At 48.7% G+C, this 26,834-nt stretch overlaps 10 protein-coding genes; 5 read left to right on the top strand and 5 right to left on the bottom strand.

The window, feature by feature from the left end:
* Positions 1-669: 669 nt before the first annotated feature.
* Positions 670-1,458, top strand: FFUJ_01930 (uncharacterized protein; the record flags this gene model as incomplete). The annotated part of the gene is made up of 1 exon (XM_023573229.1): positions 670-1,458. One exon carries the CDS (start codon positions 670-672, stop codon positions 1,456-1,458), a length of 789 nt encoding a protein of 262 aa, XP_023423665.1.
* A 799-nt stretch (positions 1,459-2,257) lies between these two features.
* Positions 2,258-3,259, top strand: FFUJ_01929 (related to UDPglucose 4-epimerase; the record flags this gene model as incomplete). Its single annotated transcript, XM_023573240.1, has 1 exon — positions 2,258-3,259. One exon carries the CDS (start codon positions 2,258-2,260, stop codon positions 3,257-3,259), a length of 1,002 nt encoding a protein of 333 aa, XP_023423666.1.
* Positions 3,260-3,595: 336 nt separating this feature from the next.
* On the bottom strand, positions 3,596-6,326 carry FFUJ_01928 (probable pH-response regulator palA protein; the record flags this gene model as incomplete). XM_023573251.1 has 5 exons in its annotated part: positions 3,596-3,914; positions 3,965-5,210; positions 5,257-5,965; positions 6,020-6,257; positions 6,319-6,326. 5 exons carry the CDS (start codon positions 6,324-6,326, stop codon positions 3,596-3,598), a joined length of 2,520 nt encoding a protein of 839 aa, XP_023423715.1.
* A 649-nt stretch (positions 6,327-6,975) lies between these two features.
* Positions 6,976-8,811, bottom strand: FFUJ_01927 (uncharacterized protein; the record flags this gene model as incomplete). XM_023573262.1 has 2 exons in its annotated part: positions 6,976-7,961; positions 8,010-8,811. The coding sequence occupies 2 exons, from the start codon at positions 8,809-8,811 to the stop codon at positions 6,976-6,978; spliced, it is 1,788 nt and encodes a 595-aa protein (XP_023423667.1).
* Positions 8,812-9,529: 718 nt separating this feature from the next.
* On the top strand, positions 9,530-10,327 carry FFUJ_01926 (related to oxidoreductase; the record flags this gene model as incomplete). The annotated part of the gene is made up of 1 exon (XM_023573273.1): positions 9,530-10,327. One exon carries the CDS (start codon positions 9,530-9,532, stop codon positions 10,325-10,327), a length of 798 nt encoding a protein of 265 aa, XP_023423668.1.
* Positions 10,328-10,917: 590 nt separating this feature from the next.
* FFUJ_01925 (uncharacterized protein) lies at positions 10,918-12,548 on the bottom strand (the record flags this gene model as incomplete). XM_023573284.1 has 4 exons in its annotated part: positions 10,918-11,673; positions 11,732-11,955; positions 11,986-12,325; positions 12,474-12,548. 4 exons carry the CDS (start codon positions 12,546-12,548, stop codon positions 10,918-10,920), a joined length of 1,395 nt encoding a protein of 464 aa, XP_023423669.1.
* A 3,443-nt stretch (positions 12,549-15,991) lies between these two features.
* FFUJ_01924 (uncharacterized protein) lies at positions 15,992-16,483 on the top strand (the record flags this gene model as incomplete). The annotated part of the gene is made up of 1 exon (XM_023573295.1): positions 15,992-16,483. One exon carries the CDS (start codon positions 15,992-15,994, stop codon positions 16,481-16,483), a length of 492 nt encoding a protein of 163 aa, XP_023423670.1.
* A 3,983-nt stretch (positions 16,484-20,466) lies between these two features.
* On the bottom strand, positions 20,467-22,129 carry FFUJ_01923 (uncharacterized protein; the record flags this gene model as incomplete). XM_023573306.1 has 2 exons in its annotated part: positions 20,467-21,433; positions 21,486-22,129. The coding sequence occupies 2 exons, from the start codon at positions 22,127-22,129 to the stop codon at positions 20,467-20,469; spliced, it is 1,611 nt and encodes a 536-aa protein (XP_023423671.1).
* A 2,120-nt stretch (positions 22,130-24,249) lies between these two features.
* Positions 24,250-24,723, top strand: FFUJ_01922 (uncharacterized protein; the record flags this gene model as incomplete). The annotated part of the gene is made up of 1 exon (XM_023573317.1): positions 24,250-24,723. The coding sequence occupies one exon, from the start codon at positions 24,250-24,252 to the stop codon at positions 24,721-24,723; it is 474 nt and encodes a 157-aa protein (XP_023423672.1).
* Positions 24,724-25,470: 747 nt separating this feature from the next.
* FFUJ_01921 (uncharacterized protein) lies at positions 25,471-26,699 on the bottom strand (the record flags this gene model as incomplete). XM_023573328.1 has 2 exons in its annotated part: positions 25,471-25,888; positions 25,936-26,699. 2 exons carry the CDS (start codon positions 26,697-26,699, stop codon positions 25,471-25,473), a joined length of 1,182 nt encoding a protein of 393 aa, XP_023423673.1.
* Positions 26,700-26,834: the final 135 nt, after the last annotated feature.

The following is a 26,834-nucleotide window of genomic DNA, read 5'->3' on the forward strand; positions in this document are numbered from 1 at the left end:
TCCTCCCAACAAATGTCATTTTCTAATGCGTTTATTGGCAATTAGCTCTAGTGCTTGCTGTTGTGCTGTCCATTCTCCCAAACTAACGTTCAGCCGCAAAGCACTATCAACACAGCCCTGTAAACGGATCATGTTTTAATTTCCGCGCACATCGCGGAATCAATCACTCACTCACTCAAGCATTTCCTGCCGGTATCCGAATCGAGCATCTTGGCTAAACGCCCGGTCGCAATGCAGATACTCACGTGCAGAAAACATGATTCGATGATACTTGGAATGTCCAACACCGCCAAGCCCCCAAATTGCATGACTGAACAACCACCAATTCCCCTGCGCCACGATGAGTAACCAATGATCTCCACGGACACTCCTTCAGGCAGACATAATGTGCAGCCCAAGGCTGTGATGAGAGTCCCCTCCTCTTTTGTGGTTTCGGCGATTGCTAGTTTGACGCTTTTGATACTACGCTTCGAGACGGGGCGATACAAGGCTGAGTTGGTGGTCACTCAAGCGCTATTGATGGATGGTGGGCTGACTGATTGACCTTTTTGCTAGTTTCAGGTTTTATGTATGTATGTATATGCATCGGGCGTTTGGCATTTGTTGTGACATTGACTAAACATACGTCTTGCAGAATCTCCAGACTTGGCTTCTTCTCATTGCAACATCATGTCTAAGCAAGACTCCTTCGATGACGGGGATCTTCCTCCCCCATACACTGAATCCGGCCCCTCAGCATCACTACCTTCATCACAACCACGACAGTCAGTCACGACTATCTTCTCCCAACATTTGAACAACCTTCCCCTACGCATTCAAACCGTTCAAGCCGTTCGTAACTCAGTGCGCGATGAACGGGACAGTGAAATACTCACCCTGCTGGTGCCTCACATTGAGGATATGCTCTCGTCAATAGCGGCCATAGATCCGCCACCGCGAGTCGTCGAAATGACCATGGTGCCAGAAGAAGCAGTTGGTGAAGGTTGGTTCTTTAGCGATGAAGATCAATCTCGAACTGTTGTGCGTGTTAAAGAAGATCGCAAGCTAGTAGGCGACCAAAAGAAGCCTGTTAAACAGAGTGAACCCCCCAAAAACAGAGCCTTCGACGAATGGGGCCGATGGGAAGACAGCACCCAAGAATCAGCCTCAGACGACGTCCTCTGGTGGTCAGATCACGACATGGCAGTCCGTTTAGCAAAGTACATATCCCCAGAACGAGTAGACCGTCAGGTTGTCAGAGCACACGTCGAACAAGCAAAGAAAGCATCAAGATGGGGCTTATTCAAGAAGTCTGAACCATCGACACCACCAGCGCCAGTAGTAAAGGCACAGGAGGAAGAGCCGGTTACTATGACGGTCAAGGCTGAGGAGGTTACGTTTCGGCGGGAGAACGAAATGGGTATCTGGGAGGGCAAGACAGGATGGGGCTTGGTGGTCAAGGTCAAGTTACGGCAGTGATGGCGATGTTGGACATGGGCTGAGAATGAGGGCATTGTGAACACAGGATATATATAGAGTCTATTGGGCAACGAATATATGAACATTTTCAGAGAATATTCTCTACCGGCCAGCATCTTGTCAAGTTCAATTGCGCCTGTGATTCGTAAGTCTAAGTGCGTCCCCCCTCCTGGCCGCATCAGACTGGTAAATGTCTCATTCTATCAAGACACGCCAAGTTCAACAGTAGACCTGGGAGAGTAAAAAGTCCTTCTCTAGCCTATATCACTCAGTGACACATTGTATCATCTCGGGGTCTTTTCTGTACATTGGCGCGCGGCATGTAATACAGTGAGTGGTTAAGTCGAACCATATCTTCACTACCCCCCAGGGTGACTGAATGCTGACAGCACACTCTGAAGCTATCACCAACGACAGAATCACTTTTAGAGACCCCATACTACTTAAAAATAAGACCAAGACTCCATGGACATCGTAAATAAGGAGCTAGGCCTCCATAGAACACAACTGTGAACAACTCAATTCGGCCTTACACCACGTCGTGAAACTCACCCTGCCTAATCTCACGACAACATCTCACAACCACTGTATCCCCTCTCACAGCATCCATCCTCACCATCCAATCCTTTTTTTCCGCCCTCGTTCGTGATTCACCTCTCTTCGTCTTAGTGCCTGACTCACTCGCCGACCAAACCCCACCTCATCTACAAAACCCTCACCTTCACCCATAACCTCCTCGAAAAAGCCTTTAAACCTCCTCCTCTCACTCACTTCATCCTGCAAAATCCGCTTCCACACCATGGCTTACAACGTCCTCGTAACAGGCTCATCCGGCCATCTCGGCACAGCCCTCATGCTCTCCCTCCCGACATTCGGCTTCACACCGCTCGGGATCGACATCTTACCCTCTGAGAACACAACACACGTCGGATCAATCTCAGACCGCGAGTTTGTAACATCTCTTCTTCAGAAACACCCCATTCAGCATGTACTTCACGCTGCGACGTTGCATAAACCCCATGTCGAAAGTCACTCCAAGCAAGACTTCATCGACACAAACATCACCGGCACCCTCGTCCTTCTCGAAGAAGCCGCTAAACTCGGCGCCCAAATCGAGAGCTTCGTCTTCTTCAGCACAACAAGCACATTTGGCGCAGCACTGAGTCCCAAACCAGGGCAACCCGCCGCCTGGATTGACGAGACCGTCGTCCCCATCCCCAAAAACATCTATGGCGCTACAAAGGTCGCAGCAGAAGATCTATGCTTCCTCGTCCAGAAGCAAACAAAAATGCCCGTCCTCATCCTCCGCACGAGCCGCTTCTTCCCGGAGCAGGATGACGATGAAGATCGCAGAGCAGCTGTCTCAGACGACAACCTCAAAGTGCTCGAACTAGCGTATCGTCGCTGTGACATTGAAGACATTGTCCGCGCGGCAGTCTGCGCGATGAAGAAAGCGAGAGAGGTTCAGTTTCGGAAGTACATCATCAGCGCGCCGCCGCCTTTTCCTAATGACGCTGACACGCTGGCGATGCTGGACAAAGACCCTAAGCAGGTGTTTGAGGCTGTTGCGCCGGAGTGTGTGCAGGTGTTCAAGGATAAGGGGTGGAGCCATTTAAAGAGAATTGATCGGGTCTATGATTCTAGCAAGGCGGTTGAGGAGTTGGGTTGGAAGCCGGAGTTCACATTCAAGAAGGTTGTCGAGTTGGTTGGGGAGGGCAAGGAGTGGAAGAGCGAGTTGACGGGCAAGGTTGGGAAGAGAGGATACCATGCTGTCAGCCATGGTGTTTACACTGTCCGATGAATTAGGGGTCCGAGAATTGGCATTGGAGGGAGGGATACAGCGAAGTTTCACGATGGTTTTGGGACGACATACAATTGACACTTATGATACTGCATCCTTGGGGAGCAAGGAAGTATTAGACCTTAATACAAAAAGCAAATTCAGCAAAAGGTATTCTAATCAAAGCAAGAATATCTTAAACTTGTGCTAAGTTGCCTTAGTCTTTTTGCTATTTAGGATCGAGGTCCTAAGTGCTCTTTCCTCCCCTCATAGGTGTAAACAAACTCGTATTCGCCATGTATGCTATGTCTACTAAACAACAGCCCTCTAAAAGTCAGGGTATCTATACAACTGCACTCAACCAAACTTGATTCCAGAGTTGGGATTCCATGTACCAGGTGCAGGAGGCTGCCCTGAACCACCAGACTGACCAAACTTGATTCCCATACCAGGAGTCCACATTGCACCAACCGGCGTTGGTTGCACTGGCTTTGGCTGCTGTACCGTCTCTCCCCAAGACTGTATATTTGCCTGAGCTGGGCTCTGCACAGGTTGAGGGGCTTGTTGTGGTGGTGCATATGAGTGGGAGGGGTCTTGGTGTGACGGCATTGGGCTTTGGGTCGGGGGTTGTTGGTGGGAGATGTTGAGGTTTGACAATGTCGGCATGTTGATTTCTCTGTAATTTCGGTCAGTAAACGATTAGTATCAAGTTCATGGAAAACATACTCTTCCAACGCTCTGGCCTCCATGCGGCGCTGAGCCACCCAACCGCGAATAACATCACGGAAACCCTGTCCAACAATCTTGTTCAGATCATTGTAAAACTTGCGTCCAACTTCGAGGTTGTTGATAATCTCCTTGTACTTAAAATAGGCATTATCGAGCTTCTGCAAAGCCACCTCGCGTTCTCGGTTACCGCGCTCACCCATTTGTCGCTTCTGCGACTCAAACTCACGATTGATACGCTGAACATCGGCCAACAGTCGTTCTTGGTCTTTTGCCTCCTTTTCAATCGCTTCAACTTCGGGCTCATACAACTTATCAAGTCGTTTGTCGAAGAACTCCTCAAAGTGAGCCGGGACGAGTGCTGTGTTAGGATACGCTCGCTCCAATCGGGCTGCTTCCTTGAGAATGTCCGGCTTGATGTCATCGCGCCGGGCGTTTTCCCGCAAACTTTCAACCTTCTTGCGACGACGGCTCTCGAGACGAAGAACGTCGTTGTATGCGCCGCGCAATCTTCCTATGACAGGTTTCAAAGTCTCGGGTATGTCAACCCGTCGGCTCGACGGCACAGAGTCCATCAGATCTCGGTCCGGTCCGGAAAGGATAGCAAGCAGGTCCTGGATCGCTCCGAACTTCTCCCTGACGACCGCGTCACTACTGATACTGCTTTGGAAGTAACTCTCGATCTCAGAAGCGTGCTGCCAGAGCTTTCCACCTTGAGGATCTTGCCGACTCTCGGGTCGCACCCATCGTTCTGTTCCGTATCTCATCCGTAACCGCTGATCTTCCTCTTCTTCCGAAGCTAGAGCCGCTTTGCCCTCTTCGAAGATTGCCATATCTCCAGACCGCAACTTGTCAATATCCGCAAACCCCTTTTGCACTCTGCCAATGGCATCCGCTTGTCTGATCTCCTCAGCATGTTGGACCAAACTTGGCGGTAGACCCAGGGGTTTCTCAAGAGCTTGTAAAGATCCAGGTAGCCCAAGCGATGTGAGAATTTCGTGAATCTTGTCTGTGAGCGATTCAAGTTCCGGAATAATATTCTGGCTAACCATGCGATCACGTCGTTCCTCGTAAATCGATGTGGCGACGTGCACCGAGAAGGGGACAAGTCGAGAGAACAAAGCTGGTCCGAACTCGGCGTGGTCTCCAAAGTAGTCATAGGGGTTGGCAACTTGCGGTGGAACCCGAGCTACGGCCATGTTTGCGCGATCAAGAATCTTGAGCTCCGACTTTGGTGGTACAGCAACTGCAAATGTTAGTACTCAACAAAACAAGGGTCGCAGCACACATACTTAGGTAGATAACATCGTTGTCCTTCTCTGCTCGCTTCAAATCTTCCTCAACCTTGCGCTTCAACCCATTGAGGTCGTCAACCACCGTCTTGCCAAGATAGCCACTTCGGGCCTCCTTAATGCCCTCCGTCGCACAAGCAACAGCATCTTTGAGTCGCGCAACCTCTTCTCCATATTTTCTCTTCTCAAGACAATCGCACGCTGCTCGGTACTGCGCAGCAGCAGCAAAGTGATGATGCTTGGCGCTCATGTGGTGGATCCAGGCACTGCTTATGGCTTCGCTCTTCATAGCAGCTTCGCCAGCAAAGTTATACAGGTCGGACACTCGGGCTGCGAGCTTTGCAATTGACGCATCTTTGTAGCCGTCCATAACGGCTTTTTGCCAGAAGCATTCTTGGCTTTGGGCAAGGAGTAGTTGAATCAACGACTCGAGTGTGTCGTGGTCCATGTCTTCGGGAGGATCGGACATTCGCAGTTCGGGGAGGATCTCTTTTTGCATGTGTGATAGAACGCCAGCCGCGAGGGAGAAGTAGTTTGCTGCTGATTTGAGGCCTTCAGTGTTGCCCCGGGGCGTGTTGATGGCGAGCTGGGAGTAGAGGGAGGCGAGGTTGTAGAGGATGTTCATAAGCTCGTACTTGAGGTTATTCCGCACCATAGGGCGCTCGGTATTGTATCCAAGCGCAGGATACCACGAAAATTCGGCGCCAATCTATCCATCAACGTCAGTTTGTTGTGCAGCCGTCCAACATCGCGTGACACTCACATCTATGGGAAACTTGCCCCCAACCCAAACAAGCTGCCCGGCATACGCTTGGAGCTTCTTAATGCCGCTCGGATGCGGTTCTCGCACATTCACCGCATCGCGCCGAAGTGCATCAATGACCTCGAGGTCATGCTTAAACATATCCGGGTGCTGATCATATTTGGTATTGATATACTGTCGTATCGTCGAGGCAAGCGAGAGATGGGTCGACTTGCGAAAGGGGATGGATAGGATGTTTCTGAGGAGGGAGGGAATGTTAGCTGATTTCAGGGATTTCCAGTATAGCTGGTTCTTCTTACGACGACATGGCTTCGTTTGCGAACCTGCGGGCGGGTTCCTAAGCCTTTGTGTTGTAAAGTCGGCTTTCTTGCCAAGATCGCTGGGCTAGAGTTGCAATGACTTCATCAGAGCTTGGAGCTTGTGGAGGCGCCACGTTGGAGGGGCAATGACATACGATGTGGCGCAGCAGTCGCTACCCTAGAGTCTTCGGACCAAAACTTCTTGAAGTCCCTCGGGGAGCAAGAAAATATCAGACTTTAGAAAAGGATGCTAAAGAAGCTTAGTAAAGAACTGACTACCCAAGTCTTTTTATCCCTTGGGATAAAGATCCGGATTTTTCTTACCTCCTCCTGAGAGTATACACTGGGTTTCAAGTCGGCGCGGTTGTTATCATCAAACGCCGAAGAAGATATTTGCTACGTGATTTCGAAAAACAGACAAACAGAGGACCAACTGTACAAATAATCAGAATTATCGGTGATGTCATTCACGCATTTCATCTACATGCTTCTGTAAATATCATGTCAAAGAAATTCGCATATAGTTCAGCAGTTCGTGTTCGTGTTCAAATAATGCAATTGTTATTTTGGCTAAAACTACTAAAAATTCATAGCAAGAGACTGATCAAAACATTACCTCCCTCACTCGTGGTATCTAAACAATATCCATTCTCGTCTCTAGCGGTACTTCACATCTCCAACTTCAGGTCGGTGAACTCCATCATCGACGTATCCCGGAGGCTGTGTCTGTCCCGCACTAGCTCCTGACGCCACCGGCGCCGAAGGATCGGAGGGTCCGGTGGAAGTGGGGTCCCGATCGGTTGGAGACACGGAGTTGACCTTGAGAGATCCGACCTCAGCACCCTTCAGAGTCTCGAGAAGGTTGCGAGCACCAGCCGGCCACATGCCGCTCTGGCGGGGAACCTCTCCTCGGATGATCTGCTCGACTGAGACGCGCTCGCCGTAGAAAGCAGCGTTGGCATCCTTGCGCTCGACGACGACGGTGCCATCGACTTGAATGCCTGCGTAGAAACCGCGGGACTTGACGTACGAAAAGACAGGCTTGAAAGCGCCAGTGCTCAAGCTGCGGCGCTTCTTCTTCTTGTCGGCATCGGTCTCTGGCTTCAGGCCTTGGTTATCCTCGGTAGGGCGAGGAGGCTTGGGTGGAGCCTCTTCGTCCTTGTTGTCCTTGTCCTTCTTCTTTCCGTCCATAGCAGCACCAATCTCGACAGCACCGCCGGCGCCGTATGGACCAGCGACAACAGCAAGGTCACTACCCAGAGCAACACGAGTCTTGGCGAAGGCATTGAGAGCCTCTCGGCTGTTGATGACACAGACACAATCGTAAATGTCAAGACCGATCATGAAACCAGCGCCAACGGAGTGGACTTGGATGCCTGAAGGAGGACCCCATGATCCATCGGGGAGACGGGAGATCAAGATACCTGAACCAGTGGCACCAGAGAAAGCGTAGCCGGCACGAAGGGTTGTGAAGATAGCCAGACCTTGGGCCTTGGCGATGACCTTAGGAGGGATGTTGACAAGAACTCTCTTCTTGGGCTTCTCTTTGGTGGGATCGATGATCTCGTCATTCGTTTCCTGTGCCTTGGGGTCTGTTGATGTGGGAACCTGGCTAGAGCTAGGATCGGCGTAAACACCGTTTTCTAGAGTATGTTAGCGGATGTTCTGGTCAAGCTGTATGGGTGACTTACTGCAGAAGGACTTCAGAATAGAAGCTGCCTTGTCACACTCCTTGTCGATGGTCTCGGGGAGGAAACTCTGGCTACCAAATTTGTGGGCTAAGCTGTTGATAGGCGCAGCGGCCTTGATACCAAGCTGACTGAACTTTTCGCTCCAACCAGGCTTCTTGTGTGTCTCAGGATGCGCAGAAGTCGAAGCCTGAGTTGTGGTTGTCTCGGGACCATGACCGAAGCCATGACCATGCGTAGGAGCTGTAGGACTTGGCTGAGGAGGCGCCTGAGCCTGAGCTGGCTGGTTGGTAGGAGGGGGCGCAAAAGTAGGATGAGCAGGGTCATACTGCGGAATAGCGTAGTTTTGCGGGGCCTGCTGAGACTGCTGAGCGTCAAAGGGTTGGTGAGTCTCCTGATGCTGCTGAGGCACAGCGACTGGATTGCCCTGGAGAGGGTTTGGGTGAGCAGCAGAAGCTTGGTGTTGGTCTTGCGCAGGAGGAGGCCCAGGAGGAGGGGGAGGGAAGTACTGCTGCTCTAGCTGGCGCTTCTCCTCTGCAGCACTGGGATATTGCTCGGTTCCGGTAGTGGACGTAAACGGAGGAGGCTGCTGCTGGCTCTGGGATCCTGAGAACTGGACATGTTGATCGGGATTTTGGGGTACGCGGGGCTTCTCGTCTCCCGGAAGCTCAGCAGATCCTTGGTTGTACGCTGGAGGCAGAGAGGAATCTTGAGGTTGATTGTGGGAAGGGTCGGCGGTAGGAAGCAGACCACCTCCATGCTGGTCGCCAGCGGAATACTGGGGAGCTTTCTCAGGATTCGACATCGGATTATAGGTACTAATGTAAAGCTGTAGGTGTTGTAGTTGTAAGGTTTGAGGTTGAGAGTCAATGGCGGGGTAGCTTCGTGCCAGGTATAAGAGCTAGGAACAGGGAGAGAAAGTGGTCTGAGTCTTAGGTTCTGGGTGAGAGATGTTTTTAATAGACGAACAGGTACTATATTTATTAGGGACGATTCACTGATATGAGAGGCCTCGTCACTTCTAGACTCATGAGTGGCGTACGAGACAATTCGAAACCGGTTCCATGAACTGCAAGGAACCTGAACCATTCTGCGACAAGCCGCACGCGATTGATGTCATCATGGTGGCTTGGCGATAAGGTGCTTGCGTGGCTGAATTTCAGGGTCCTACACAGCCACCATGCCAACCAATGCGAGCTCTTCCACCGTAAACCACAGGGAAATTGTTGGGGAGCATGTGAAATTGAGGAAATATTGAAATGACGGCGATGGTGACTTATCTAGACATTTTGTAGATACTGCGTCTTGTACGATGCGCTGGCGCACGGAGATCATCGCTGTTTTTCGGAGCCCGAAACGGGTGTCACTCGGGGAATGCTAGGAAAGCTTACCCGAAGCCGGTGATCCTCGGTTTAAGCTTACACAAAGACCGAAACGCTGTCTTGTAAACTTCATTTCGCAACCGTGATAATAGCACATTCTCTTCAGCTCTTGAGAGTGACACTTGTCACTAGACTTCCACCATGACACAAATACAGACCTCCAGCGATCCAGAGACTCTCCATCTCCCCCGCATTCTATGCCTTCACGGCGGCGGCGTCAATGCACAAGTCTTCGAACTTCAATGCCGCGCTCTCATCAGAAGTCTCGCTTCCTCACTGCGTCTAGTCTTCATGCAAGCACCCTTCATCTCAGCGCCTCACCCAGACATAGTCAGCGTCTACGGTGAATACGGCCCTTTTCGGCGCTGGCTCCGCTGGCAGCCCGATCACCCCGAGATTGAAGCAGAGGCCGCCGCCGAGCTACTTCGGAACCAGGCCCGCAGGGCTATGGACACCGACCCCGGCACCGGAGAGTGGATCGGCATTTTGGGGTTTTCGCAGGGCGCTAAGATTGCAGCGAGTTTATTGTGGACGCAGCAGAAAGTGACGGAGCAGTTTGGTGCAGAAGAAGCGCTGACGCAGTTCAAGTTTGGTGTTCTCATGGCTGGGAGAGCGCCCTTGATTACGCTGGATGCTCGGCTGCAACATCCCCCGGCGGTTGTTGATGCGGCACTGTTGAGCTCCGAGTTCAAGGACTTCCCCGAGTCGAATGTTGGCGACCATGTTTTGAACATACCTACACTACACGTCCATGGACTTCGAGATCCTGGACTCGAGCAGCACCAGATTCTGATGAAGACATACTGCGCAACTGGTACAACGACGCTGGTTGAGTGGGATGGTGGGCACCGCATACCGATCAAGAGCCACGATGTCGACGCCGTGACAACTGAGATCTTGAAGTTGGCAAAGAACGCAGGCGTGAAGCTGCCAAACTGAATATCGCAAATGAATTCTTTTCTTTTTCCCCCAACAAACTAAGATACACTCAGAATTTCTGGTTTCTAAGCTGTTTATTCACATAGACTAGACAACGATATACATGCATATTTATTTGACTATCCAACAGCACATCCTACAGTCCCAGATTGAACTCTGTGCCCCCTCGAGAATCGTGTGTCTATGCTTTACTCGGTGGCTTGGACGAGAACAGCGAAACAATGTATCGCACGGCGGCGGATGTTATCTATATATCTGCATTTAATAAAGAAACTTGGAGTATAAACCAGCTCGATCTACCGATGCGCGGTATCATTCTGCTCAGGATTGTCAGGGATGGAAGCCTCAATTTTGTGCGACCAAATAGAGACACACAGTCGAGGCAGAAGACCCAGCTGTAAGGGACATCTCTGGACTCATCAGCTGACGTTCCCTCAGAGACATCCTCCCCATCCCCTATCGCAAGTCAGCCTAGCTCTCGTTTGCCTCGACAATACTCCATGTCGAACAAATCCTTCAGGAGCTCCTTCTTGACCTCTGCAAACGGCTCTTTATTACTGTTGTTGCTGTTGCTGTTGTGCCTAAGTATATTATGAGAACCAAGTGTCGAGGGCTACACAATAGCTTCTGTATGAAGATAATGCTGAATATGATGATTGTGGTGATGGTCTCAAGCGTGAAACCGAATTTTCGTTGATGATCTGCCGTAGCGAGACAGGTCTAGTGACCTCATTTAGAAGCCCCAACTGGCAGATAGCATCACCGTGGCTTCGAATCCCATTCGGATCGATCGAAGAGGTTTGCATGACGACCTTGCTACGGGAGTGCTGGTAAGCAACCATATCCCAAGCTTCCACAACTCCAGTCCCTAAAGCAAGCTCTGATGTCCCCCGTATCGTGATGATAGCTGGCTGCCCATCTTCTCGAGCCCTTTTGTAACGAAAGAGCATCGCTACACCTTTTCTGCCATTCCACAACTCCATTATGTGAAGTCTCGGCATCCTAAGTGCAGTGGCGGCAGCATTTCCAAGCATGTTATTGACACGCAGTGGGTCTGCATCTCCAGTGAGGACATTTGAAGTCAGCGCCAGCGAAGTAAGCTTACTCCACGTCCATGAATTCTGAATCTGGGGCGCCAAGAAGAAGTGGCTGGCATCGGCCATAAAGGAGGCAGATAGCATCTCGAGGTGTTGACTAGTGCGAGCAAGCTTCAGGCTCACGTCTTGGCTTGGCACCCCAATAGCAGGAGCTTGGTATATTTCTGGGTAAGAATCATCGAAGTTCTCGAATATTGTTAACTTGCATAATGATCCCATTTGGGGAAAACTTTGGATGAGTTTGGTTCCCTGTTTCCGGATGGTTAGCGCCTGCAATCAAGCTGTCAGGGATCAAGCAACCACTTACATTTATCGTCTGCTTTTCCATTCCGCCCAATTCTCTCCAGGGTCCACAGCAAAGTTCCTTTATGTTTGGGAACCGCGTAAGCATATTGGCGATTGCAACTGGCTTCCATCGTCGGCGAGTCTGTTGGCGAAAGAGCACGACTCCAACGACAGGCACACAGGGGAGACTCCGCCACCACTGCATCTCAGTTTCGTCATCATAGTAAGGCCCCTCGCCCATGATCTCTTAAAATATAAGCTCGATGGCGTGTTCACCCGGGGCAAGGATAGGCTGTCCGGTAACCCAGCCATGAGCCGGGTCATTCACGGTCGCTCCATGTTCGTGTCCATGACGAGACGGCTCGCCTGTGTCGTTGTCTGGGGAGAAGCTTATGTACTTGAACCAGTGCTGGTTGTCACTGGGCGAGTAGATGCTGATCTCGAAGACCAAGTCGCCGCGAGGCTCCCATGCGCTCAGTGTTGTGAACAAGTTGTCAAACGCGTCCACGATGAATCGGTTGTCAACTTCGTCCAAGCCCCATTCGTCCTGGTCATTGTTCTCACATTGTGTGCAATCGTACTGCTTTAGTTTCACACGAAACCAGATATAGCGAATCTGGTTTCTCTTTCAGGACAGAATAGATCGAGAGTCAAGGTCGTTAAGACGCGATACCGTCAAGACTTATCTCGGCAAATTTGAGCGGCTCGATAATTGATTGCCAAGCTCGGGAAACAGTCGCAAGCTGACTGCACTTCCCGCCGACAATTGGGAGCAGACCAACAATCTCGTTCTGGATCTGCAAAGGGAAGCGATCCCATGGTGTTCTGTCCATAGACATTTTTTATTAGACTTGCAGAAGGTTGGGAGTCACGTAGTTGGTGTGGATTGGTGAGAATGTGATGCTGTACAGCTCGAGGATTGGACCTGTGCTTTGAGGTTGAAGCGATTTTAACATCAACGAAAGACGGCTGCATAAAGTGCCAAGAAGAGCTGGAGGGAAGTACTTATACTGTGATCAGGTTGAGAGCTTAAAAGAGGCTTCAGCCCTAAGGCACAAAGGTAAAGAATACCAATAAACACATATGGGTGATACTCATTGCTCTCACTGTTGCCTAGTATCTTGCTTTTGGCTGAAAAGCTAGATATCCTGATGACTGACTCCAAACATGTATTTTCCAGAACGAAATCAGTTACCTGAGCTGGTGGCAATATGCATACGCAAGTTCCCAGACAACAATTTCAGAGAGGAATGGGTGCATTGGGAAGGCTTTCATGGTATTCTATGGTTTCTCATAGATGAGGCTGTGAATACGTGCAAAAGGAGCTTTGGGAAGACCAGGATCTAGAAGGTGTTGAACTGTTATTGCCAATGACTTGATCCACTAGATAACAAGAAAGCAATAAGTAAGTTACCTTCTAGCGGTTTTGCAAATTAAGATGAGGCTACATTGTGTCGAGTAAAGAGGCACTCGTGACATTGCGTTGAAGGATGATGAATGCTGTAGATTCACGCCATGTGCGCGTCGACTTATATCCTGATGATATCAGTTGCCTTGGTATAAGTACTTGGAAAGATTCTGGTGCCGATATATGATAGGAAATTCCCGGCGCTTTGTCAAGCAGTCCGGACGCGGTACGATAGGTAGGTGGTAAGGTCAGCAGTTTTTAGGGTAGGGCATTTAGACAGATGCAAGGCATGTAGTCGGTAGTGTGGTGATTCAGTGCGTGGTCTGTTTGTGTGATCCTCTTACGCAGTGATCAGATGTACTCTTGATGCGTTTAAAGCTGGTTGACATTGAATCTCGACTTGGCCAATAAGTCCGGAAGGCCTCGGTTTCTTCCGCCGCGCTAGATTAACACTTTCCTATTCTTCCTCTTCGCCCTGCTTCTGTTCCCCCCATCTCCAGTCCGTTACGCTAAAGATATGCTTCCTCCCTGTCCCACTTAGCTCTACGGCACGCCCACCGGTTGCTAAACTCCACCAGCCTAAGGCATCGCAAAGGTCTTCTAACCGCAATGAGTCTGGGATTATGTGGAGTGATCGTATGAACGTATTCATCTGGAAAGAGTGCTAGGCGCTCGAATACGAGAAGGGTTGAAGTCGTCGACACGACGTACGTGTCAATAGATAAATTACATTTATTGTCGTGGCCCGATGTAACAGCGACCTGCATTAGGATCAGACAATATGAGACCACTAGAACCGTAGTGCTCCATAGCATCTGATCTTATTATCTGACAGCCTAAGGTGTAAGATGTTACTTGAAGTAGATTAGCAAACAGACGTTAAATGGATCGGCGCCCCTGCAGGATCGAGGACACCGTCACTCCCCTAGTATCGAGCCTACGACAAAGACTAATCGTCATCCATTGAACTCTGGCGCTATCACACTGGTTTTCATCTATTTTATCTTTCTTCGGCACGAAGGGTCCCCATACAGCGTTACTTTACATCCTTTCGCATCTGAGGATATCGGCACTTAGTTTCACGATAACTGGCAGAACCAGCCAACACCATAAAGTGGTGACGGCAGATCCTCGTATCAAAAACGACTGGAAGATGTCAGTCAGACACCATGTAGAGGCGAAATACCGAAATACGTTTATTTATGGAGACTACTTATTTGAAGTGCTCAGAAGATGTATAGTTAGTCATGGAACCGATTATGGCTTCGGATCTTCTCGCGTTTCCGAAATGCTCTCTGTTTTGACTTCATACCCCCAAAACGTGCCTAAACCTCGCTTTAGCTACCGGAGCCTCCGGGGTAGGAAAAACAGCGGAATGGCTTTCACCAAAAAACGCTGACCCCCAGCCAAAGTCTGTCCGCTGTAGGTAAGACGTTGAACACTTGGTCCTATCACGGGGCTAGAAAAATGTCGATTGGCGATCTCGCTTAGACGATCCGGATATGCCAGGTAGAGCCTTAGACAGCGTAGTGATTAGCCCTATATCACTAGCGCATACTCGCGACTTCGGGTCTGCGCGAGAGTGGAGCGGGGCAATACCCACACTCTTAATTGGGCTAGCCTAGAACTGTCAACAGGACGTAACGCCTGATTGCACTGGAGGCCAGGCAAAGAAGCTCAACCTCTCTACCTCTTCAGGCCTACCGCCTTTTTCACTTGGTTGGAGGAACGACCTCAGTTCAATATGTTTTTTTCCGAAGCAATCAATGAAGGCGACAAGACGGCGTGCCAACTTGCGTTCTCTCCATCCCCAACGTTTATGAGCTCATTCTCCGCATCGCCAGAATCTATCGGCTAAGCGTGCACCTCGCTGTCGATCAAATTTCTTGGCTTCCTAGGGCTCTTGTTTGTTAATTCAGCCGTGCTCCACATGATAGTGGAGGTGTTGATTCTCTCATCCGGCTGGGGAGCCAGGTTCTTATCCTCTTGTTGTCCAATCGATCAGTGGCCAAGTTCTCAAAGGATCTAAAATGAACTGATGTGCGGGCTAAATCTAACGCCACAACTCGTCATGGCATAGACTTTGACAAACAAGTTGAAAGCTGAACGTCCTAGATCGAGCTTCACGCACTACCTCCACAAAAGGGACAAAGCCCATTGGACTGCATTCGTCGAAAAGGTGGCGACTGTGTGCAATTGCAAGGGTACATTTCGGACCATGAACTGCCAGGCGATGCTGATCTGCTTAGCACTCTCTGTGAGGGGCGTAGGGTTATGATAAAACGCTAAACATGCCAGGGGCCTTGCAACCACGTGCAAACCGTTTTTGTTCAACCCGTTTTCTCCGCCGCTCAAAGTCTATATCACAAAAGTAGAACTTCGTCGGTCTAAGCCATCGCAAGAAGGCGGTTTAGGATCATCTAATAGAAAGGACTTTTCCCGGAATACACGCAAAGAGGCTCACTGGCTCTATTTGAAGGGCACTGCAATCACTATAGCCGATGAGCGCCAAGATAGAGAGCTCCAAACCACGAAGTGATTATTGAGGCTCTTGAGCTGTATTTTGAGGCTGGCTCCTAACTTTGGCTTTATTGAGGACGTCCACTCTGACGTGGTGTGGGTCACCTGTTTGCGAGACCTTTCCCTTAGATGGTTTCGCAATGCTAGAATACCGGTTGGTTCATCATGTCCGGAAGAGGAACCAACAATGTGATACGGCTGGACAATGGAAGTGAGATAGCATGCCGGCAACGCTTTAAAACCAAGGACTCCATCTCGCAGTGAAGAAACAAGACGTGTATTTACCAGCTCATCTTGTGTTCTGTTCAACCCTTCCCTGGCCACTCTTTCACTCTTCCTGATACCACTGGCGATATGGGTTCTCCAGCCTTTGCCTTGAACCCCACCGGGTATATGTCAATTGACACAGTCGAACATGCCCGTGCAGTTGTCACTCAGTGTATCAATGGAGATCTACAGTTAGTTCCTCGCGGCCCAGACGATCGAGAAGCTGCTCAATTCTCGTGGCCGCCGAACGCAGTCTTTGTCTTTGAAGTTTCGGACCAAGTGTCTCGCCCACCCGCATACTTTGACGAATCCGAACCCGAATTTTTCATCAGAGATATCCCGGGTGACACTCGAGTTAATCTCAGACATAAATCTATAACAATCGTGGAGAACGGTCGAAGATATTGTGTGGTTGTGATTTTCAGCTCGCAGACCATTACGAACCATTATGGGCATCCTCGTTTGCAAATGCTTTGGCCCACAGAGCTGAAACTATCCGAAATCCATACACCATCTCAAACATGTGTAGCAGGGTTGGAGGCTGCTCTACAAGATATGAGAGATTCGGGAGTGGAATGAAGACTACACGACAGCATTGAAGATAAGAGGGTATTTTCAGCAGTGCCGAGACTTGAGCCGGGATCAGTCTTTGGTTTCGAAATATCATTTTTGTATGAAGTTTTTAGTTATTAACAGCTAGGATCCTGAATCGCCCATAAAATTGAATGGACTTCGCAAATCCTGTCGGACATGGCTGCCAGATCAATCTTGCCCAGGACATACCTCTCGCATCAATAGCATGTTGATCGCTAGATTGCATCTTTCCCTCCACCATCTACACAACAATGCCGGTGAGTTTCGCTCTTTCTAAGGCAGCTAGAGGTGGGGCGTGCAAGACTGTCTATATGACCATTGCTTCACCGCTGGAGAGTCTAGAAGCGTCAAAGTCCACGACAGGCAGTCACCGGGTCGAGCATGATTTCGAAGGCAGCAAGATAAATTAAGGCAGCCGAATGTACCCAGCCGTTGGCTTCATCACGCTTTTCCTTGAGAAGCTTATGTTTTGGTCGATCATGCGGTAGATCCGTTGTATCCAGTAGTGTATCCGTCATGAGAAGAGCTAGGACAGATGGAATTTAGCAGACCTGAGCTTGGCGCCACCTTCGGCCTTAACCTTCCTCAAGAATAAACACCGGCCGTATCACGATCAAAGCAATTCATCCAGCCGATACCTTGGCAGCCAACGCCGAATTACATCGGACCAGTATTGGGGGCACAGGGGAAGCAAGAGCCGCCAAGTAACTCTTAACGCCATCAGCCTGAGAGTGTCGCACGAAGGGAACTGGTCAGGCCATCCCACCATCGGTATATATGGCTATAGACATGCTGTAGGTATTGCATAGCTACTTAGAATGGCTCGTGCTTGATAAATGCAGTGTTGACTATGACTGTCGCGTGGCCATCGTCATCGAGGGGACTCGGAGAAGAGCGGCCCAAGCTATTACCGAGGTTCATTCAACTGATTACTGGAATTAATGTAGATACAGACCCGTTTGTATTTCTTCTTCGACAGTACCATCTGGATTGGTTCTCGTTTCCGCATCGCATCGCGTATCAGACTTAGCCCTTGTTATACTGAGTCATGGCCTCCGTGCTCGCTAGTCGATTGTGAAGGATGCCGCCCGGCTCAACTTGGCTTCATTTATGTTTGAATGCAGGCATCTTGTAGAGCTGAACCGTCTTTCCAAGTATCAAGCATATAGAGAACAACAAGGTTGAACCCTGTATCCGTTCACATAGATTGGTCGCCCAAAGTACCCATCAACGAGCACTGCACTGTTGTTTCAATCGAGGTACATCTCAATTCCGGTGATATTGGTACCCCAGGACGTGTTTGGCATGTCTATCGTAACTCCGCCTGCTCCCACGGAGGGTATCAGTAGGGAGAAAGTTCGATACATGGTTTCCCCAGGCAGCGTGAACGCGCAAAACGCACCTATACACAAAGTCAAAATTACGACTGAATCCAGAATGACCATCTGACTCCTGTTGCAACGAAAAGCATTACCATTCAAAGGATAGTAATAAACAGACAAAAATTGTCATGGGTTGATGCCAAATACGATTGAGCTATACTGAAACTTGAGCATACACCTGGGGAAAGAATAGCCTTACAATGATTAGTGCCAGACGCAGAGTGACTATTCAAGTCATCAAGGGGTTACACTCAGACATGTCTTGCTTGAAGAAACATTTTCCCCATGGTATCAATGAGACATACCCAATGCAGATACGCTTGCCAAACAACACGACACATGGTGCCCGACTGCACGAATTAAAATAGCACAAACCAAATGTTGGTAGACACACCTTGATACCAGACGTTTTTTCTGTAGCTTGGTATAATAAATGTAGTTGGCCAATCTGGCTTTGAAGGTTGGCTTGTTCAAGTGCTTCTGAGGCAGTCCGCCCATAGTACTTCAATATTCACAGCTTAAGATGTCAACATGCCGGGATCGATCTAGCCGTCCATCTTCCGTTTGATGTCGACCGGCACAACGAAAGCTACAATGAGCTTGGATGCCATGTCTAGCCGCTAAACATAAGTAAAGAACAAATTGGTAAAAGGACTAGATGAGGATAGCTAAACATGTTGATGAGCGGCGTCCCTAGAAGCTCGCGTGTAGAGCAGTTGAATGGACGACGTTTGCGTACGGTGTAGATGCATTTCTGGACCGGACACACAATGTTGGCCTCACCGCACGCACCTCTGAAATGTTGCTTGTCCAGCCCGTGAATCTAAAGTTCAAGTTCTGCCAAGTCCTCTTCACACCTTGCGTTACTGGCACAGCAGTTCCATTTGCGAAGCTGTACCATTCATTTGGCCATGTTGCCGATTATTTTAGTCTTCTTTGTGATTTGTTTACATAATTTTGCAATTCGTCTGTGAACTTCAAACATGAGCCTCGTTCCACAGGTCTCACCATTACGATCCCCTTTGTAATACCGCCCTCAAAACCTACCACATTCAAGCTGCAATCCCAGACCAATAAGTTGCAGAAACATATTGATATGCAGTAAAATAGCGACAAGGAGGCAAAGAAGCTATTTCCGTGGCAGTAATTGAATGATTACTTTGAGAGCTCTAGCTGCGTAGTGATTCTCCCCCCACTGATGTCTGCGGCTGGTTTAAAATACTGGTTGACTCTCTAGGACCCTAGGTACCTTCGGGAGCCTCCAAAGCTCTCGTACCCAAGCTTCTTTGTTGGCCCATGGACGAATCATGTATGATGATGACCTGGATAAGCATAAGCGACATACACGGCCGCTGACCGGCATACGTTCAATAGGCATCCTTGCTCTTCATGGTAAGGATAGCAAAGCAAATTTGATTGCTCGTCAGGTCGAGGTTCGTCGAACCAACATGTCGTGAGAGTCAACATCCATTATGTTGTCAGTCTAGCTTTAGCGTGAAGCATCGAACTCCATTCCGGGGAGGGTATCCGACCACAATCTAGACATGGGCTGGGGGACAGGGTACGAAGTTCCGCGCATGAGATGATTGCATCATCTCTTTTCTTGGGGTATGTTGTGCGAAGCATCCTGCTCCTTGTCGAGCTGATCGTCCTTACAGTACTATTCTTTGAAATCTCCGACGCCGACGCTATCAGTCGTGGTTCTTCAGTCAATATCTCAAACCAGATCAGTTCGGCGACTTTCATTCCGCCACAGAAGCCCTCTTTACTAAATCTTTTCCAGCATCTTTCTCACCCTGACTGTCTAGGACACCGCACCTTGACTCTTTATCGGTACACATACGCACACATGTTTCAGCAGCCCTTTAACTAGCCTTTTCTGCCTCTTCTCTCTCATCAGGTGCTGCAATAACTTTCACATGGCCCTGGCATATCGACCTCAAGTCCGCTGGCTTGGCAGATCTCGCTACATGTTGCCATGGTATCGCGGTCTTTCCACTTGTTTTATAGTGTTTGGCACTAGTATCATTTGTCGTCTGTCGCTACTTTGAGAGCTTCGGATTCCCCAGTTTTGTGAGAAGAATGCTCGTAGAACTGGGCTCTTTACGATCTACACAGAAAGAAATTATCGAGGAAGATGGATGACGAGCGATTTTATCAGGTCTGAGTTACCACGGTCGTAAAGTTTAGTCCATGAACATCGTATCATATAAACAACATCATCAGAACAGCTAAATTGAGAGACTAGCTTTTCCCGGAAGAGCATCATTATTCTTTCTCAGATTCGAATTTTGATTAAATTGTTTTTCTGTAGATTATAGCCAAATGAGTGACGGCTACTGATAAATACAACTGTACCATTGAACGTGAGGTAGGGGACCACTAAACAATCTGTTAAAAGAGAATCTTTGCAGGAGAGAGAAGAAAATAAAGGAGGAGAGAAGGAAAGAATAAAAGAAGTAAAGTTGAAAAGAAAGAAAAAGAGAAAGAAGAATAGAAAGAAGAATAGAAAGGAAGAGGCGGAGAAGGGAAAGGCCCTGGCGACTGTGCTGTTATGTATAAGGTAGTCCTCAGCTGTGAACTACTTTAATTGCCCTTTTCGGTACCAATACCTCCAGGAAAAGTCTTGGATAAAAAAACAGCTGAGTCTCTTCTCTTCCTCTGTGTAGGGCTAGATCCATTGTTCTGTCTTGCGTTCTTTCTCGCATTTCTGCGTGAAGTTTCGACCTCTGCCTCCCTGCCTTGTGAACGTGTAATGACATGCCCTCTGTGGACAAGTTCCGGAACTTGGTCACCGACATCATCCTCATGTTGAGAAGATGGAACATAAAATGCTGGCCAGATAACCTGCATGATGTCGTCAATTTCTATCGGCTGAGACTTAGCTCTCGGCTGGCCCTGGTTTTCTGCCCGCGTCACCAAAGGCTCCCGAGCTACGCCGGATAGTCCGGCCTTGCTGTTGCGTTGGGATTCCAACGATGGTAACGGCACCCAGTCCTCAGGCATACGCAAAGAGAATACTGGGCGGACTGGCTCCAATAGTTGCTGAACAATTAACCAGGCCTTGCATGCCTCCAATGAGACCTGGTACAGGCGTGCTTTCAAAGTTTCCTTCTGTGAAGAAGGGACCAAGTCGGCAATGGCATCAGAAACTTGATCAGCAACCATCTTGGCACGAGCTTCTCTATTTCGGGCTTGCCTTGCTGGCTGGATCTTCAGCAAAACCGCACGCGTGAAAGCTTCATGCATTGGATCCTCTGTCTCTAAATCCCGTAGGACATCTTCGAAATCGCTGTTTTGAGTGAGATATGTTGATCTGAAGACATGATCGGCGAGAGCCATGCTGTAAATCCTGAGACCGGCAGCAACCCTCATTTGCTTAGCGGCTGGAGAGTTAGAAGCAGGGAGAGGGATAGTGCGCTGGATGGAAGCGTGATTTCGAAGCCTTCCCCATACTGCGGCGTCAGTCAGGCATGCTTCGTCTAGAGCGATCCCAATGGACGATTCCATGAGGTTGAGCGCGTTCTTCAAAATACTATCCAAAGCATCTCCACTACTCAAGCATATTAGAAGTTGGCTGTAATAGCACTCTGGCTTTAACGTACACTTCGGCTCTTCTGGCCTCAAAGTTGTCAAGCTCGACAACGAAAGAATGAAACGTTGTTAATCTTCCGCGCACTTGGTCTAAGCTCGTAGTTAGACCATCTACTCGCTTTTGCATAGACTCCCTTGCACTTTGATACGTTGCCGACTCTTTCTCTGCTTTCGTCAACTTTTCCTGCTGCGAAGCGTTAGTGGCCTCGAGTGCATTGATCGTGGACTCCTTTTTCTTGATCTCATTCATCAACTGTTTGGCATATGATGACTGCATCTCGAGCTTCTCTTGCAGCGCCGTCAATTCAGCTTGGCGTTTTTTGATGCTTTCGTCGGCTGCTTGTTTTGCTTTGAGGATTGCCTCGTTCTGTGCCCTTTGAGAGCCGAGCTGCTTCTCAAAATCGACCTTCTGTCTCTCAAACTCAGTCTTATGTCGAGATAGCGCTTCGATGTTCGTATCGTATGCGGTTTGGAGCTTTGTTTTGTCTTGTTTGAGTTCTTCGTTCTCTCCGACGACTTGCTTCAGGGTATCGAAACCGCCCTCGGAACAGTACTGGTGAAGCAAGGTCACCAATTGGTTGATGGCATCTGACGCGTCTCGGCGAGGCGACAGATCCTTCACTCCCTGCACTCGCTCTTCGTTGTGCGACGGCATTCTGATTTAGGATAAAGTTTGCAGGTTGCCGGAACATTTAATTAGTCCTGAGTATCTAGGAACCGGAGGAAATTGGGCATTAGAAGCGTGGGAAATGACGGCAGCCTGATCTGTTGATGAACTTGGTCTTTGGCTAATATTGACAGCCAAACCTGGTCGTTTGGTGGGCCTCCCTTCACATCATAGATGCGTGCGTATGTGAAGAACTGTTGGTTGTGTTGGTTGTGTTGGTCACAGCCTGATTGACAACAAAGCCTGCAGAAGTCATTCAATGCATTCATGATGGCTACCAAAACCGCTAACGATGCAAGCAGAACCGATTTGTTTGTATTTACTTTTCATCGTAAGTTAGGCAAGTACGCTGAGAGATCAGGTCAAGTCATTGATATATGCGATAATTCAAGAAACTTTGGGGCATCGACAGTGCACCAACTTCCTTACGAGGCACACTCACCCCTCTGCCAGCTGTCACACCACCCACATTTCAACAGAGAAGCGGAAACACCTGCCTGGGTGTAATTAGAGGATGCCGTGGGGGTAGCGCACGCGAGTCCCATGCTGAATAAAGTGATTCGGTCTTTATCAGAATGCTGCGCCAGTTTTGGCAAGGAGTTCTTCGACTGCTAGGCTAGCGAAGCAGACCTCAAAATTATCGTTTGCGGCCACTATGTTGTATGGCACAGTTTCTTGGGTAGTTTAGGTGGAAGAGAATGGATCTGCACTATAAATCCCTATCACTGTCCTCCGAAAACCTGCTAAACCTATTCTGAGTCAGCTCCTCTGCTAGGGTGGCCCTTCAACCCCCCGTGACCGAGTTTCTTCACATTTGGCTTTCGATCACGTTGCTCTCGTCTAGACCCAATCCTCGGGGGTGCTATTATGCCTCTCCATATTTTTGTTATCTATCGGCCTCCGCGAGCCCCGGGCTTTTATTCCGATGGTTGTTTCACATGGTAAAACTTTACCCAGGACTTTATGCTGAGGAGCAAGAATCGAATATAGTCGTTTGTTCACCACGGGGTGGACCCGACGAGTTTAAAGACCCCTATATTCGAGCTTATCAACGATAAAAGCAGACTTGGAATATCCCATCACCCGTACGCTTTTGCATCACATACTTGTAAGCATTTACTTCTAGCTCCTAACCATTGTCTGTAACATGCCGTTAGAAAACCCACCGATTAGCTGCACGGATCCAATTTCAGTGGTCAAATGGACTGCCACTTTACGCTCATTCGATAATGTTGAATTCCCAAGATCGGGTTAAAGCATGGCGTGCTTGCTTCTGACTATGTCCGATAGACCGTACATATACTCGACAGATATGAGAAGCTGATGTATCTTACGGTGAGCTCGATCGTATACCAGTAGAATCAATATCTTGTGCAAAACCGAGATCCTATTCCAGGCTGATCCCTTTACCGAGAGCTTTTGCTGTTAGTATGGCTGACTGGGATATGCACTAATTGTCGATTCGACTTGGCTAGTCGCGGGATGGACCGCCCCGGATCTAAGCTGTTCTACTCTAAACAGATCTTTTGCTTTGCCTGTAACAAGGGCTAGCAATCTGGACTGAGAAGTCCAGCCCTACTCGCTAACTAGCAGGCCCAATCACAAGGGGAACGGCCGCGAGATGGAGGGTGAACTTGACAAAGGACCAATTATAACGATGTGACCACGCAATTGCGGGGTCTTGAAGATGAACTCCTTGACTATAAGAAGCACACATCTCCCTGTGAGGCAGTAGAACTTACTCGCTTTCTTCCATCCTACATCATCATCTATCGTCAGGCCGTCAACTACTACGAACGAAGATAAGTGTAAGTATGGCCTCAATAGCACGGAGTACACGTACACCGGGCAGTCAAGTGACGCCTCCATAAATAACATCTTCTGTGCAGGATATCTAAACCGTATCATAGCCCGCGATCATAATCAGTTGTTCTCGTATACGTCGCGTAATCCTTATACACATACTCAAGTACTATAATACCATATAATCGGAAGATAGTGTAGTTCGAGAAGGTCGTCGCTTGGCAGGTCCCTTCCGTGAATCTTCGACGCGTCTTGAACACTTATCGGCACGCATCGTATTGTTCCCTTCGCGATTGGGCATGCAGATGTCGAACCAGAGCAACGAAATGGAATACTCCTTTGACGATAGCGTCAATCGGGATATTGATGTGCCAGATACTGAAGCCTTGTCTGGGACCTCGTGCAACAGCGAAGATCCAGTTGTTACGACGATAGGGCTCTTAGCTACTGATGAGAATGAAGAACAGGTACAAGAGGTGATTGAGGATCTAGAGGGTAACGGGATACTTCGTCACCTGCGTGCTGTAGACAAGTACTTAAAACTAGGCGAGAATAGATCCCTTCTCAATAATCGACGTTTTCCAGACAGCGAAGGGAATGACCTCATGTGCAAGTCTGCTAAACATAGAGATACACTTGATCTTCTATGCGATATACATGACCTCCAGAGCTCGAATGAACCTGTTGCGGCCATGACGTATTTTCAGGACTACAATTATGCTATTTCTCATTTGGATCGTGCGAAATATCTTTTGCGTCAGTGGTTGGCTCAGCGATAAGGTGTAGGCCTTCAAATATGGAATAGATGAGGAGTTGAGCCGCAGTGGTTCATTTGCAGCAAAGTAAGTTTGATGCGCCTGTGGCTACCCTTGTGGATAGGGTGTTTGCAGCTCGGAAAGAGTGGTGGTAGTGGAGAAACACAGTTTGGATGTTGTCATGAGTTCAAGTATTTTGATGTTATACGAGGGACAGTACCGAGATTGTTATAATGATTTACTTAGTTATATGTTTCAGTTGATTGCAAAGCTAGGATGTCACGTATGAGATTGCCATACAGGGCGCGCGATACTATTGGGATTGTGATACCAGTAATCTAGAGGCACACAGTGAACGAGCATCCTCTCGGTCTTTGTTCCATACGTTTTGATGAAATCTTGATTACAGGCACGACTAACCACAGGATAGGAGCTACAAGCCAAGACGCTAATTAGTGAAGAGGCCGATAGATTACGAACGGCGATTAAGGCTTCCAAGTTCGCCAGGCTATCCAAACTAACGTCAATCTACCCGCAAATGCCAAGCTTCCGTGATATCTTACGGTCCATTGCTATTCTTATTCTAATCTTTTTGCGTCGGGTCAATTGACCTTCCATAAGCACATACCAAGCTAAGGCGTAGGGGTCCCGCGTTCTCCACGAGCTGTGGTCGTATGTGACACCTTAAGCACCGAATTGACTCATTTCAGAGAGAATTGCCGCAGAGGAAGTTGCTGCGGTCATCATGCTTCTTGACTGAATCATAAGGCTCTAGGAAGGCTGAACAGGGTGCTTCCATGCCTGATATGCTATCCAAGCTTGATACGAACTTACAGCAAGCGATGCTATTCCCAAGAGCACAGCAAAGATGACTCCGATGAGCGTAGCCATCATTACATGTCTCGCACCACTTTTTCTCTGCATGGACTGCTGGAGCCAGCCACGAGGTCGAGGGGTTTGAAGCTCGTTGTATAAGTCTGCCAGTCGTTCGGCTAAGTAGACATATGGAACGCTCTCTTCCCCCACACGTCTGACGGAACTGACTTCAAAGTTGAGGATGTCTGGATCGAAAGAGCATTTCGATATGAGTGAACGGAGAAGCTTCTTGGATCTTGGATCCGAAAGCGGGAACAGAGTTCCTTGTAGAGAGTCCAATATCTCGAGGACTAGTTGGCGTGGTAATACTCCTCTGCATACTGTAAGCAACCTGAGAGTTCTTGTTTGCATGGACCTTACCTCTTGAGTGAAGAAGACGGACTGGAACAATCTCCAACATCCCGAGTCACTCTCAACTGTTCCTTCAGAAAGGTGGTGTAGTGGTAAACCTCGAGGTAGTTGTTTTTTCTATCAAAATGCAGGTGGTTGCGAATATCTGATGTCGCACTGATAGTGATACCTAGTCGTTTCTTCAGGTTGACGGCTCTGAGTTCCTTCTTTATATCCGCAAACAGCTCGCTATTGTTATAGCTTAGCACATTGTGATTACCAAGTGGAAACGAGTCTTGGACGTATTTGCTGAGAGGTACATCTTCTTTCCAGTGAATTCGATAGGTCCCTTTCTCGAGTCTGTCAGAAGAATGATGCAGTGCTGAAGGGTCGATCATCAGAAGTGCCTTCACGCCAAGTGCCACTGCATCGACTTGACTTGTTCCATCAGTCTGATGTGAGGTTGTATTCGTATTCGCACAAGTCAATCGGCACAGTTCCGATAGAGTTGCGTCCGGATTGGACTTTAAGATGGAAACGACCTGAAACAGATCCTCGTGTGTTTCTATGCGTCTTTCATTCGCAGGGGTTGCGTCCATATACGTCGAGACAATTGCATTGTAGTACGCAAAATATCGCTGAAGCTGAGGAATGCGACCGCCGATGCAGCGCTGATAGATACAGACATGAGGCTGTCGTTCATTGCAGGACTGAGACAGATCCCATGACCACAAAGCCATCACTATGTCCAGATACACATCTTGATTGAAGTCACTACTGATCCTCGATACCATTGTATGTGAAAGATTAGAAGCTGTGATGAGTTTGAAGACCTGGAATGCGCTTCGATTCAGATTCGCAGAGGGCGAAACATAGATATTATTGCAACTTTGAAGACAGCCTCATGTAGAGCCTGATTGTAGATCGAG

This window comes from Fusarium fujikuroi, chromosome FFUJ_chr01 (assembly GCF_900079805.1).
Source record: "Fusarium fujikuroi IMI 58289 draft genome, chromosome FFUJ_chr01".
Lineage (NCBI taxonomy): Eukaryota > Fungi > Ascomycota > Sordariomycetes > Hypocreales > Nectriaceae > Fusarium > Fusarium fujikuroi.